This window comes from Rhincodon typus, chromosome 24, assembly GCF_021869965.1.
Source record: "Rhincodon typus isolate 14 chromosome 24, sRhiTyp1.1, whole genome shotgun sequence".
Taxonomy (NCBI): domain Eukaryota; kingdom Metazoa; phylum Chordata; class Chondrichthyes; order Orectolobiformes; family Rhincodontidae; genus Rhincodon; species Rhincodon typus.
The window spans coordinates 34,830,842-34,843,974 of record NC_063355.1 but is presented as its reverse complement, the minus strand read 5'-3'; the positions used below and the strand labels follow the sequence as shown (position 1 = coordinate 34,843,974).

The 13,133-nt window shown below is 41.9% G+C and overlaps 1 protein-coding gene across 1 annotated transcript in view; it reads left to right on the top strand.

Annotated features, from left to right (window-relative positions):
• Positions 1-234: 234 nt before the first annotated feature.
• The window catches only part of LOC109916125 (coronin-1C-like), a 165,415-nt gene continuing 152,516 nt past the window's right edge, over positions 235-13,133 (top strand). The window contains exon 1 of the mRNA XM_048611299.1: positions 235-354. Within this exon, the coding sequence (XP_048467256.1) occupies positions 330-354 (25 nt within the window). The 5' untranslated portion in view covers positions 235-329. The remainder of the gene's footprint in view (positions 355-13,133) is intronic.

Here is a 13,133-nt window from a genome sequence, read left to right as displayed (position 1 = left end):
AGTTCAGTCAAAACCTGGAGCAGGGACCCATCAGTGCACCTGAACCGGGCAAAAGAGCTACTGACTACTGCACTATGATGGTTGGGCAAGGAAGGGAGCATAGCATCTTACCTGGAGGTACAGGTGCAGCCTCTGAGACTCAAACTTCCATTGATGCCTCTGCAATGCTTGCGTTGCCAGTACATCATGTGACATCCGCAGACTCCGAGGAGCCAGCACAGCAGACAACCAAGATGGCAGAACATTTGAATGAGAGAAAGCCTGAGGAGGTCATTAATGTCTCCGATATCAAAAAGGCATTTGAGAGAAAAGAAAAGAAAAAGGAGAAGATGCTAGATGTCCCAAAGAAGCGTGGTAAAATTTTATTTTAAAAATTGCATAGACCATTGATGCATTGTACCAAAGAAGGATCTGCATGGGGGTCCTTTGCCATGATGTTGATATGCTGATGGCCTGTTTGGATATCAGCAGTGAGAGAGCTAATCCACTTATCGCATAGGGCCTGGAAAGTGGTTTAGACTTTGAGGACGGCACAGTGGCTCAGTGGTTAGCACTGCAGCCTCACAGCACCAGGGACCCAGGTTCGATTCCACACTCGGACAACTGTGTGGAGTTTGCACATTCTCCCCGTGTCTGCGTGGGTGTCCTCCGGTTTCCTCCCCCAGTCCAAAGATGTGCAGGCTAGGTGGATTGGCTATGCTAAATTGCTCATAGTGTTCAGGGGTGTGTAGAATAGGTGGGTTTATAGGAGCATGGATCTGGGTGGACTTGTTGGGCCAAAGGGCCAGTTTCCACACTGTAGGGATTCTTAACAAAAGACAGTGCTGCATTGGTCTGGCCACACCATCACACAGCCGGAATCCAAGGCTGAGGGGTAACCTCACAGCAGTTCATAAAATCATGAGGGGCATGGATAGGGTGAAGAGCCAAGGTCTTTTCCCCAGGGTAGGGAGTCTAAGGCTGGAGGGCATAGGTTTAAGGTGAGAAAGGAAATATGTAAAAGGGACCTAAGGGGCACCTTTTTCATTCAGAGAGTGGTGCGTGGATGGAATGAGCTGCCAGAGGAAGTTGTGGAGGCTGGTACAATCACAACATTTAAAAAGAATAGGAAGGGTTTAGAGGGATATGGACCAAATGCTGGCAAATGGGACTAGATTAATTTAGGATATCTGGTCAGCATGGACAAGTTGGACCAAAGAGTCTGTTTCCGTGCTGTACATATCTACGACTGGGTGTATTCTAAAAATAAAAATGTCGAGAGTATGGCAGAGGAGTGAGAGCAGTGGCCAGTGGGTGATTGTGGTGATCTGGAGGAGAGGATGTGAGGGGCGTGAGTACCCAACAATGGGTCACATTCTTCAAATGTTAATTGAAACCTATTTGACCAAGGGAGAGAGTCCCATCATGTGACAAATCCTGTCCTTGTCCGAAGTTTTCATTCTTTCCTATGGGGGTTGTGGTTTTGTGGGTGGCAGGGACAGAGGAGTTAGGGATGGGGTGAGTGCATGGGTAGTGAGGTGCTTCATTAGGGATTGGGACTGGAAGACTAGGATGTTTTATATCAGCCTTCCCCTTCCCAGAATGCCCTACAGTACGAGAGGCCCATTAAGTGCAATACTTTTAAATAGTAAATTTAAAAATTGAGGAGTCTGTGTGTAAATACACAAGATATAAGATAGGGGATGAAGAACTGAGGTTTTTGATTAATTAATAGGTTTATTGATCAATTTTAGAGTGTGCACTGACACATCAGGATCATTCCAATTGAATGTGTAATTACTGACTAAATTCTGGAAGCACAGAATGAATAAAAACTTACTGATGTACTGAATTAAAAAATGAGTTATCCAAATCGCACATACAGGGGCACAAGAACATTCTAAAACCACTCCCTAATGCTAGTGAATGCTAACAGGAAATATTAGAAAATCTTATGGTCTTCAGCCCTAATGTTAGGAAATTTAGAGGAAATATGTCAGATAGAGCACAATTTTAAGTTAAGTCATGATTGTAGAGTAAGATGATGTCGAGCAAGGATTGATTGATTGTTATCTGAAATAGAGAATAATGGCAGAACCAAATGTTCAACCTTAAAAATCTCAGCTACAAATTGCATCAATGTATTATTTATTCACGTAATTATAAAATGTAACACAAGTCCGTTATTGTTACTCGTATATTAGATTTTACATTGGAACACATCACTCATGCATCATTCTAGCTTACTTAGTACTCGCAAGTTCTAGTTTGCTGCTACTTTAGGGATCAACCTGCTGTGACTTTCATGTATCTGGTCACTTCTCTAAGAGAGCAGGACTGAACGTCAGGAGAAGTCATGATTGAAAACCAGGAGGATTACTGAGACTACAACGAAGGAACATTAAACATTCAAGGAATTTTAAGGGCCTTTAAAATATCATGCTGTAAAAGAGAAAGTGAGCCAGGGGTTCATAAAAGATGAGTTTAACCTGATGCTTCAGAGGCCTGACGTTATTTAGCTCACAGCTAATTTGGTGCTGGGTGTTCACTGCCACAGTGAAGGGGATAGGCCAGTAATGCTTAAATGTGGCCCAGCATCTCCTGCCCTAATCCAACTGACTGTTTTCACAGGATCACAGAATTGTTGCAGCACCGAACGAGACCATTCAGCTTATCTATCGGCTATCCAATTAAGCAACGCACCAAGTTCCATTCCCCCTGCTTTCTCCCTGTAGCCCTGCACATTCTCCCTTGCCACAAATCCAAGTTCCTCTTGATAGCCTAGATTGAACCAGGCTCCACCATCCACTTCTTTGTCTTTTGGAATGAGGCAGATGCTTAATTTCAGCATTCAAATTGGAGTCCTGTGACATATTACATGGTGGCACAGGTCAGGATCAGCAATTCCAAGCATCTTAGCAACACCTTCATATGTTCAGAACTACTGGAATCTATTGGTTTGATTTTAAAAAAGGTCTTGGTGAATCAAACAAATATTGCTGACTTGGATTACTTGGCAGTTTTTCTAGAATTTGTTTTGAAGCTTTTGGAATGTACAGGGAATTACTGATACTGCAGGAGTTAGCTAGCCCAATTCTTTCCACTGGAGGAGGAACAGCACAGGGAGTCTGTAGAATTACTGTTGGGATTGTTAGGACTGCATGTGATGAGACAGCTAATAAGCAGACATCCCCACCCTGCCCCATTTACTGAGCAGCAGTGTATCTGAGGCTACACTTAACCAGAAATGCTGTCAGAGGTCTGCACAGGCTCTTATAACAAGACCTGCAACCCATTGAAATGTCCCCACAGCCTACAATGTTTTACACGAACATCACATGTGCCAATAGAGTATTGGTCTGTGGGACTGAGGAGAGTTCTTATGTCTGCTTTCCATTCCCAAACAGACAAACTGGATCATATTTCTCAATTGGAAGGATTAAAGGTTTTTTTTGTTACAAGTGGGGTTGTGTTGCAGCTGGTGATAGTCAGAACGTACTCTATTGGAGGAATAATTTTCTTGGTTGCCTCTGTTGGAAGGTTTGCAGTGTAGAGACACTATGTACCTGCTTAAACATTTACTGTTCGTTACTATTACTTTATTGTTTTCATGTTCGAACAACGTTGATACTTTTGGTGTTGAGCTGCCAGCACCTACAGTGTACATTCTGATTGTTTCTGTTTGCATGATACTTAAGGGTTAAAAGCATATAAGATTTTTAAAAATGATGTATTTATATGTCATTAGTTTTCTGAAGACAATAGGATGAGTAATTTTAAACATAAAAGCAGATAGAGGAATTTCATCTAACTTACTGACTTCATTACTGACATTAAACAGAATGAGTTCAACTCCTTTGCCACTCTTTAAAAATCTAACCATTTTGTCGCAGTACTAGGTTCTAGACCAGCCTCATCCGAGCTCTATCTAATTATTGTTGTTGGCTGAAAATTGGGCTGGCACTTGGGAGTGCTATAGTGGACTTCAGCACCTATGGGTTAGAGAGAGGCAGTGGTGGGTGTACTTAGATTTTTAAAAAAGCTACCACACATTAAAAAATAATCAGTTATATGGATAGAGCATCAAATTTCAAAAGCTTTATTTAAAAATAGAGAAGCTATGTGTCACAGTCTTTAACATATAAGCAATACAAAAAGGAAAATTTGCTACTTAGGGAGAAATTGACCTTTTATTCATGTATTGTTGGACTCCTAATTCATATTTAATCTTTATCGATTTTGATTTGTATTAAAGTCACAAAAAGTTAGTAATTTTTTCATTTGGGAGCCAAGAGATAAATTTGGATGTTTTGGTTTAGATTTCCTCGTGGTGATTGTAATAAAATGTGAAAGGAAAGATGTGACACATTATTGTTTACAGTCCAGTAGCAGCTCAAGTTGGTTTTGAATTATTAATCTATAACAGATTAAATTTGTCATGTATTTCGTCCTCTCCAGGGATGGTATTAAATGCAATCAACCAGTATCCTCACATCATCTCCTAATCTGAAAACAACTAAAAATCCAGTGAGCAATGCCATTGGAGATTTGCTGCAGTACTTTAAAATATTATTATTTTGCAAATGCTGAGCTGCTCATTTTTTAAAAAAAAAATCAGGTTAGAGACCCTGTGTGTTACTCTCTCTCATAGAATCCCTACAGAGTGGAAACAGGCCTTTTGGCCCAATGGATCCACACTGACCCTCTGAACAGCATCCCACCCAGACTCATCTCCCTACCTATCCCTGTAACCCTGCATTTCCCATGGCTAACCCACCCAGCCTGCACATCCCTGAACATTATGGGCCATTCTACCTAGCCTGCACATCTTTGGACTGTGAGAGGAAACTGGAGCACCCAGTGAAAAACACACAGACACAAGGAGAATGTGCAAACTCCACACAGTCAGTCACCCAAGGGTGGAATTGAACCCAGGTCCCTGGCGCTGTGAGGCAGCAGTGCTAACCACTGAGCCACCGTGCTGCTGTCTTTCTCTATAGTGAAGTGTTAGCAAATGAACAACCTCTTGTTAGGTTGAAACAAGAATAATCATTTTGAAGAAAGCTCTTTGACAAACTGGGTGTCTGGTAATAGCTATTCAAAAGGACAATAGGAGCAGAAGTAGGCCATTCAGCCCATTAAGTCTGTTGCACTATTCATGAGATAATGGCCAATCTAATAATCCTCAACTTCACTTTGCTGCCTTTTCCACATAGCCCTTGATACCCTTACTGATTAAAAATCTGTTTATCTCGGCCATGAATATACCTAATGACCCAGAGTCAGCAGCCCTCTGCAGTAAAGACTTCCACAGAATCACTCCGTCTAAGAGAATAAATTCCTCTTCATCTCTACCCCTATTCTGAGATTGGTATTTAAGACACCGTTGGGTGGGAGGGATGTGCACCCATGGGAATCTGATTCTGATCAAAGGCCCACACCACTGGCCTTGGAATTATTTGATTAGTAGAAGATGCAGTGGGTATTCCTCAGAAGGTGCAGGGTGGGTTTCTCACTGGCTGTCTAGCCAGAAGCCAAGTCTCCCTGCTGTTACAGGAAGATTCCTCCCAAGGTACCTATTTTCCTAATATGGGGCACGCACTGTTTCCCACAGATGGACAACCCACTGACCTAAGCCCACGAAAGTATTTGTCCTCCATATACAAACAGAGCATTGTTCAAATTCCAAATGTTTATTCAGATAAAGCCACTCAACCTGATAAAGCATTGGCTTGCAGGGATTTCTGTAGCTGAGTGTCAGCCCCATTTGATTCTTAGTTAATAAGTTAGGCCAGTAGATTGATCATTAACAGTGTAGTACTATGGACCTACCTAACGGAGAGGCAGGATTAGTCAGCCTTGTCATAAAGATGGACAAGGTCTTTCAGTAAGTATAACACTGAAAGGACTCCATTGTCTTCCTTCTCACGTCACTCAGGATCATTACCAGTTATTAGTAGGGACATGTACAACATCTTGTTTCTCAATTTCATTATTAAAACTGCCAAGTGAATGTATAAACTTACAGTAAAACATGAATTGAATGGCAAAAGAAAGGAAATTGCAGGCTCTTAAAACATTCTTACTATTTTGAAATAACTCCTTGAAGGTCAGAAAAGCATTAAGACCTGCTGAGCTCTGTGAACTTGGCTACCTTCACCTCACTAACGTACAGATTCTGGCTGCTGTGGTCTGTGTTTATGGTCACTTTGCTTGGTGGGATCTTCACTATATTTCATTTTTGGTGCCCTGTTCTGTTGGCATACGCTCAGAGTTGCAAATCACAGCATTCTGCTCTGTGGATGTCTAGATTCTCTGAGCCTAGCTATTATAAACATTGTGTGCTCTGGCACAGTTTAAACACTATTGTTGCTAATCACTCTCTATCCAACACTGTCCATTGGTCTCTGCATAGGTCTTCAGAGTAGAATGGCCCAAGCAGCCAGCTAGCATAAAACACAGGGAGAGGATATCACTTCACTCATGAAGTTATTATACATACACAAGAATTTGGCTTAATCTTTGAGCAAGTTAAAGGAAAAATTAGATTCTTGTGACTGTTATCTGTGCACACGGACATTGGTTGGAGCATAATTGAGTTGGATTGGAATGTACAACAATCAAATTGATTCATAGTAATAATTTAAGTGCCTGCAATTTCCTTTCTTTTGCCATTCAATTCGTGTTTTTAATGTAAATTTATACATTCACTTTTATACAATTTATACATTCATATACAGACACATATTCCACCCCCCCCTCCCTTGTCCGCCTTACGCATCGACCGAGACAACAAGGTCCAGGGCTGGACGAACACAGCAGGCCAAGCAGCATCATAGGAGCAGAAAGGCTGACGTTTCAGGCCTAGACCCTTCATCAGAAAAGGGAGAGGGGAAGGGGGTTCTGAAATAAATAGGGAGAGAGTGGGAGGCGGATAGAAGATGGATAGAGGAGAAGATAGGTGGAGAGGAAACAAACAGGTCGAAGAGGCAGGGATGGGGCCAGTAAAGGTGAGTGTAGGTGGGGAGTTAGGGAGGGGATAGGTCAGTCCAGGGAGGACGGACAGGTCAAGGGGGCAGGATGAGGTTAGTAGGTAGGAGATGGGGGTGGGGCTTGAGGTGGGAGGAGGGGATAGGTGGGAGGAAGAACAGGTTAGGGAGGCGAGGATGAGCTGGACTGGTTTTGGGATGCGGTAGGGGGAGGGGAGATTTTGAAGCTTGTGAAATCCACATTGATACCATTGGGCTGCAGGGTTCCCAAGCGGAATATGAGTTGCTGTTCCTGCAACCTTCGGGTGGCATCGTTGTGGCACTGCAGGAGGCCCAGGATGGACATGTCGTCTGAGGAATGGGAGGGGGAGTTGAAATGGTTCGCGACTGGGAGGTGCAGTTGTTTATTGCGAACCGAGCGTAGGTGTTCTGCAAAGCGGTCCCCGAGCCTCCGCTTGGTTTCCCGGATGTAGAGGAAGCCACACCGGGTACAGCGGATGCAGTATACCCCATTCCCTCCGGGTCACCCTGGTCCATACTTCCTTCACCCCCAACACCTCCCCACAGCCCTACGGCACCTTCCACTGTAACCGGCGAAGGTGCAATACCTACGCATTTACCTCCTTCCTCCGCAGTATCCAAGGGCCCAAACATACCTTCCAGGTGAAGCAACACTTCATCTGCACTTCCAAGAATCTAGTCTACTGCATTCGCTGCTCACAATGTGGTCTCCTCTACACTGGGGAAACAAAGTGTAGACTTGGCAACCACTTCGCAGAACATCTACGTGCTGCCAGCAAAAAAGACCCTGAACTACCTGTTGCCTGCGACTTCAATGCACCACCCTGCTCCCTGGCCAACATCTCTGTCTCCAGCTTGCTACAGTGTTCCAGTGAAGCCCAGCACAAGCTGGAGGAACAACACCTCATTTTCCACTTGGGGACCCTACAGCCCTCCGGTCTCAATATTGAGTTCAATAATTTTTGTGCCCAAACTCTCCCATGTCCCAGCACCCCCACCCCACACACCAGGCCTTGTTATCACATAGCCTGCCACTACACACCCCCTGTTGTTAGTCACTAACAGTCCCCGTTAACAACTATTCACCCTCCCAGCCCGATCGTTAGCAACTCCTTTGTCTGTCCAACTGTCTTTCTCTCTCTTTGGGCTCTATCCTATCGTTTACTCACTACCCCACCCACCTCTCTACTTTCTGCATATAAACTGATGTTTTCCCAGCCACCATCAGTTCTGAGGAAGGGTCACCAGACCCGAAACGTTAACTGTGCTTTCTCCTCCGCAGATGCTGCCAGACCTGCTTTTTCAGCAACTTTGTTTTGGTTCCTGATTTACAGCATCTGCAGTTCTTTTGGTTTTTATACATTCACTTGGCAGTTTTAATAATAATAAAATTGAGAAACAAGATGTTGTGGTTGTCCCTAATAATAACTGGTGATGATCCTGAGTGAGAGTTTTGCTCATCCATTATTTTTAGGTTTATAAAATGTCAGCATCAACCTTTGGTACAGTTTTGTCCCCATTTATGGTTGGGATTTCAACTGGAGCATTCTCTAATTTGTGTAATTTTGTAATTTACAGTAAACAGTATAAACAGTAGTGGCTGCGTGCCCACACTCTGGTCATTGATGTATTCAAGTGGATCAGTAACGTTCACCTGAACCCTAGGAACATTATAAATTGGGAGGGTTTGATTTCATATTAATTGATATTTACCTGTAGGTGGTGCTATGCTTTCATAAAGAGCTTGTTGCAAGACATTAGTGATTTCTTGTGTAAATTATTTCATTGTGCACTTTTGATTCTACAGAATGTAGATTCTGGATTCAAGACTTTTATATTTTTAAAACTATAGGAATTTGCACTCTGATTTAACCCTGGTGGCTGATATTTATAATGGTGCAGTTGGTTATCTAACCATTCCAGTTATGCTGACTGTTTAATTAATCAAACCAGACGAGAAACTGTCCTATACCTATTGCAGTTCCTCAAATGGAATTTTATTAGGGAATGGGTAGTGGATATATGGCACATGCCAGTCTCACTTTCCCCAGGCACTGAATAGCTCTGCCAGCAGCCCTTAAAGGGAGGCCTTTCCTAAGGTTAGTATTCTAAAATGTGGAGCTAGGTGAGTAAAAGTGCAGTTTTCTCTGTCACAGGAAACAGATGAAAAGCTGGCAACAGCCTGGAGAAATGTTAACAGACTTCTTCTTGACCATTATTCAAACATCCTCACTGCATCTTTCAGAAGACAGGGTTTTAATGTACTGTAATTGTGAAAAGAATTGGAAGAGAGATGGTGGGGGGTGGGGTACGGTGGGGGGGACCTGATTATGGAACAAGTTGTCGTGATATGTGATTCCCAGCCTGAAAGGAGGGTGGAAGCAGATTCAGTGCTTGAAGAAGGGAAAATTACTGGGCTGTAGGAAAGGTCTGGAGCTGTGGAACTAACTGAATAACTCTTTCCAAGAACAGGAACATGTGAAATGACTGCATACCGATCTTGTACTGTTCGTATGAATGTACACCATTTGTCGAGGGAGGTCATGAGTTCACCGCTGAAACCACACTTACTTGCTGCTGAAGAATAATGTCTCACCAAATGTATTCATTCAGCTTAATGAACCTGCACAATAATTGTGTAATTCTGAAAAATCTACAGGACTGGCTACGACCTTGTCAGATAGATAGTGGTGTCATTGCAACTCTGGTCATGTATAACTGGTTTAAAAATTAATTCCAAATGGGGCTGAGGTCCTTTGATGGCGCAATGTGCCAGTGACTCATACAGACCCTGGTGAAGATGGTAGTGATGATAATGGCATTTTTGTTGCCTCAGGGAACTGAGGTTGGGGAACAGGGATTTCTACTACTGTCTGCTCCAATAACAAAAACAATTAGCGTTTATCTAGCATCTAAAGTTCAGTAAAACACCGTAAAGAACTCATCGAAGCATTCTCAAACAAAATTTGATACCTGACCGTATAAGGAGATGTTAGGAGAGACAATCAAAGGCTTGGTCAGAGAGGTAAGAATTAAGGTGTGCCATGGAGGAGGAGAGAGAGAGGTGGGAACGTAAAGCAAGGGAATTCCTGAACTGTCAGCAGCCAGTGGTGGAGTGATTAAAATTTGAGATATTGCAAGAGGTTGGAATCAGAGAGGTCAAAGGTCTAACAGAGTTGTAGGGCTGGAGGAGAGTACTGAGATCAGAAGGAGTGAGGTAAGGAGGAGTTCAAAAACAGGGAAACAATTTAGTCAAAGGTATCCATTGCCTATGAACAGTATGGTGGCAACAAATCAAAATTGGCAAGGCAAATAAAAAAGACAGAAAACCCAAAAGCTTGTTATGACACATATTTTCAGTGTAGTGGAGATTACAGACCAGGTTGTAACATGTACTGGGTGTTTCCTGAAACATTCCTCAGCAAGATATCAAAATGCTTCTCATCAAATATTTCACTAACTTCCAATAATGTACACCATTCATTTAAATTCTTGTTGATTGCCTGTGGATCTCCTTTCTGTTCCAGGTGATTGTTTAATCAGGCTGTTGCACTTTAGGAAATTCTATTTTACTTCAGCTTGATGCATTGGAGTACATAGATTTCCTTTAGGTGTTCCATTATAAAATAAAAACTTCCCATTTTCCACCAATTTTATTGCTTAACTGAAGATGTTAACTTCTTCATGGTTGGACATTCTATGGGCTTTGGAATGCCCAAGAGGTCATTCCTCACATGACATAACAGTAAATGTTTGCAAATTATTTGATTGTAGAGGGCTTCGCTTTCAAGCACAATCTGTTTCATCCTTCATCAACCACACACACATGCACGGGCGTACAGTCTCCACTCCTTAACCCAGTGTAGTAACTAGATCACCCTGCCATCCTTCCAACAGAGATCACAAACACAGACCTTAAACTGGACCTGGGACTTTGCTGGTCTGTCATTGCATTGCTGAGTGAGGCTTAATCATGTCAGCAAAATTTCAGCTGATATAATGCTATTCGATGTAAACCAAATGATGGTATTCCTCTTCTGTCTGTGTCGTGCATTCTCCTTTTAATGTACACACTTAGAGTTATAGTCATAAAGCACAGAAACAGACCATTCAGCCCAACCCGTCCATATTTCCTAAACTGAACTAGTCCCATTTGCCAGTGTTTGGCCCATGTCCCTCTAAACCTTTCCTGTACCTGTCGAAATGTCTTTTAAATATTGTACAGTAATTGTATAGAGTCAGAGAAAAACGTTATCCTCAGCTCAGTGAAGTAATTAAGTCAGAAGGCGACAGTTTTAAGTTCCATTGTTAGAGTTGCAATCTTTCAGGCAAGATATTAGCCTGAAGTTCTGTCTTCCCTCTCAGATAGACATAAAAGATCCTGTCCCTTGGCACTATTTCAGGAACTGCAGAGGAGTTTCCTGGTACCTTAGCCATATCACTAAAATAGATTATAGGAATTTAGGACTTAGAAGCAGGAGTAGACCATTCAACTCTTTGAGCCTGTTTGATCATTTAATAAGAGAACGGCTGTCTGAACACCCCTTTCCTGTTTGCTAGTCCCCTCCACCCCTCCCCATTACCTTTGATACTCTTGTCTATCAAAAATCTAACTCTGTTTTGAACGAATTCATCCACCAGTGCAGACACAATGGGTCAAATAGCCTTCTGCTCTGCCATACCAGTTCTGTGATTCTGCGAAATTCACTGACCCTGCCTGAGGAAGAGAACTCCACAGGCTGAAAGTGAAATATTTCTCCTTTTCTCCATTTCAGAAGAGAGATCTGTTTTCCTTAAACTGTGTCCCACAACAAAACATACATTCCCTGAATCCATCCTAATAAGACTCCTCGGGATCTTATATGCCTCAATGACATTTGCTCTCACTGTTTGAAACTCCAGTGGGTGTAGACCTAACTTGTTAAACAATTCTTCATAAGATCAGTCGTTATTATCTGCTAATTTATCTCAGTGTGATTTGTGCAGCCTTGCTATACCAATTAGTTGTTTTGTTTCCCTTCATTATCGACAGTGTTGGCTATTAAGCACTTTGAATTTTTTGAGAAATTTTAAAAATGTATGTTCCCTTATTCTATTCTAAACTCAGTGCTGCCTGATCATTCCTCCTTCATTGTCCTGCCATCTTTCCAACAGTTTTTCAACCAAAACAAAGACTAGGCACATTACTTCACTTTCTCAGTTTGGAAAGAGTTTGGCGAGGTTGTGTTTAAATAGTGAGGTTGGAGTTTCAGCTCATATTGTTGCCCTCCCTATGCTATATAGTTTCCTTATAAAAATATCTACTTTGGGATGTGCTGAAGATAATGAACACTGTGTCACTGTGGCCTTCTGTCCTAATGGGAAGCTGATATAATTAGCACTGACCATGAGAAACCTAGCATGTAAGTATTTCTTTCCTTTCACTGTACTACGTGATATTGTTCAATCGATTCCTTGTTAATTTGAGTAAAATCCTCTGTAAATCTTGTTCTATAGCCAGTGATGTTAATGGGACTCAGAAATTTGTGCATGAATGTGAGAAGAGAAAGTCCAAATGAATATGTGCATCCCACTATTGTGAGTGTGGTGGCACACAGTTAGTCCATGATTAGATGTTTTTACATAAATGTAAGTTTACAACATTTTGTGTTTACACTGTGCATAAAAGCATCTTGGCTTAAAAGGGTACTGTCAAAAGGTAAGATCTTACTTAACTCTGTAAATTAAGTAATATAATGACTTTATGTAAAGGAGTTGGCTGTATACTGTTGAATCTGTTTAAAGAAAGGTTTACAAAATGCTGTGCCACTTTAAACAGTTTTTAAAAATTGCCCCTTCTTCAACAGACTCTGTCTCAGACTAAGTGTGATTCTGAAGCATCCAACCCAACTCTCTTGTACCTCATTCTTATGTTTGCAAAAGAAGTGAACATTTTAGCAAAAAATCGCCTTTAAGGATACTGAAGCCCATCCTTGTCTAGTTCTTAACTGACATTCACACACATACAAAGCATTGGATAGGATTTTGTTCTGTGCTGTAAAGACCATACTTTACTATTTTTCTATATTTTTGATTGTGGACTAAAAGGGAAAGAAATTTGTTTTAAATTCCAAGGATTGCTGCATTTTTTTTTTAGAAGCAAGT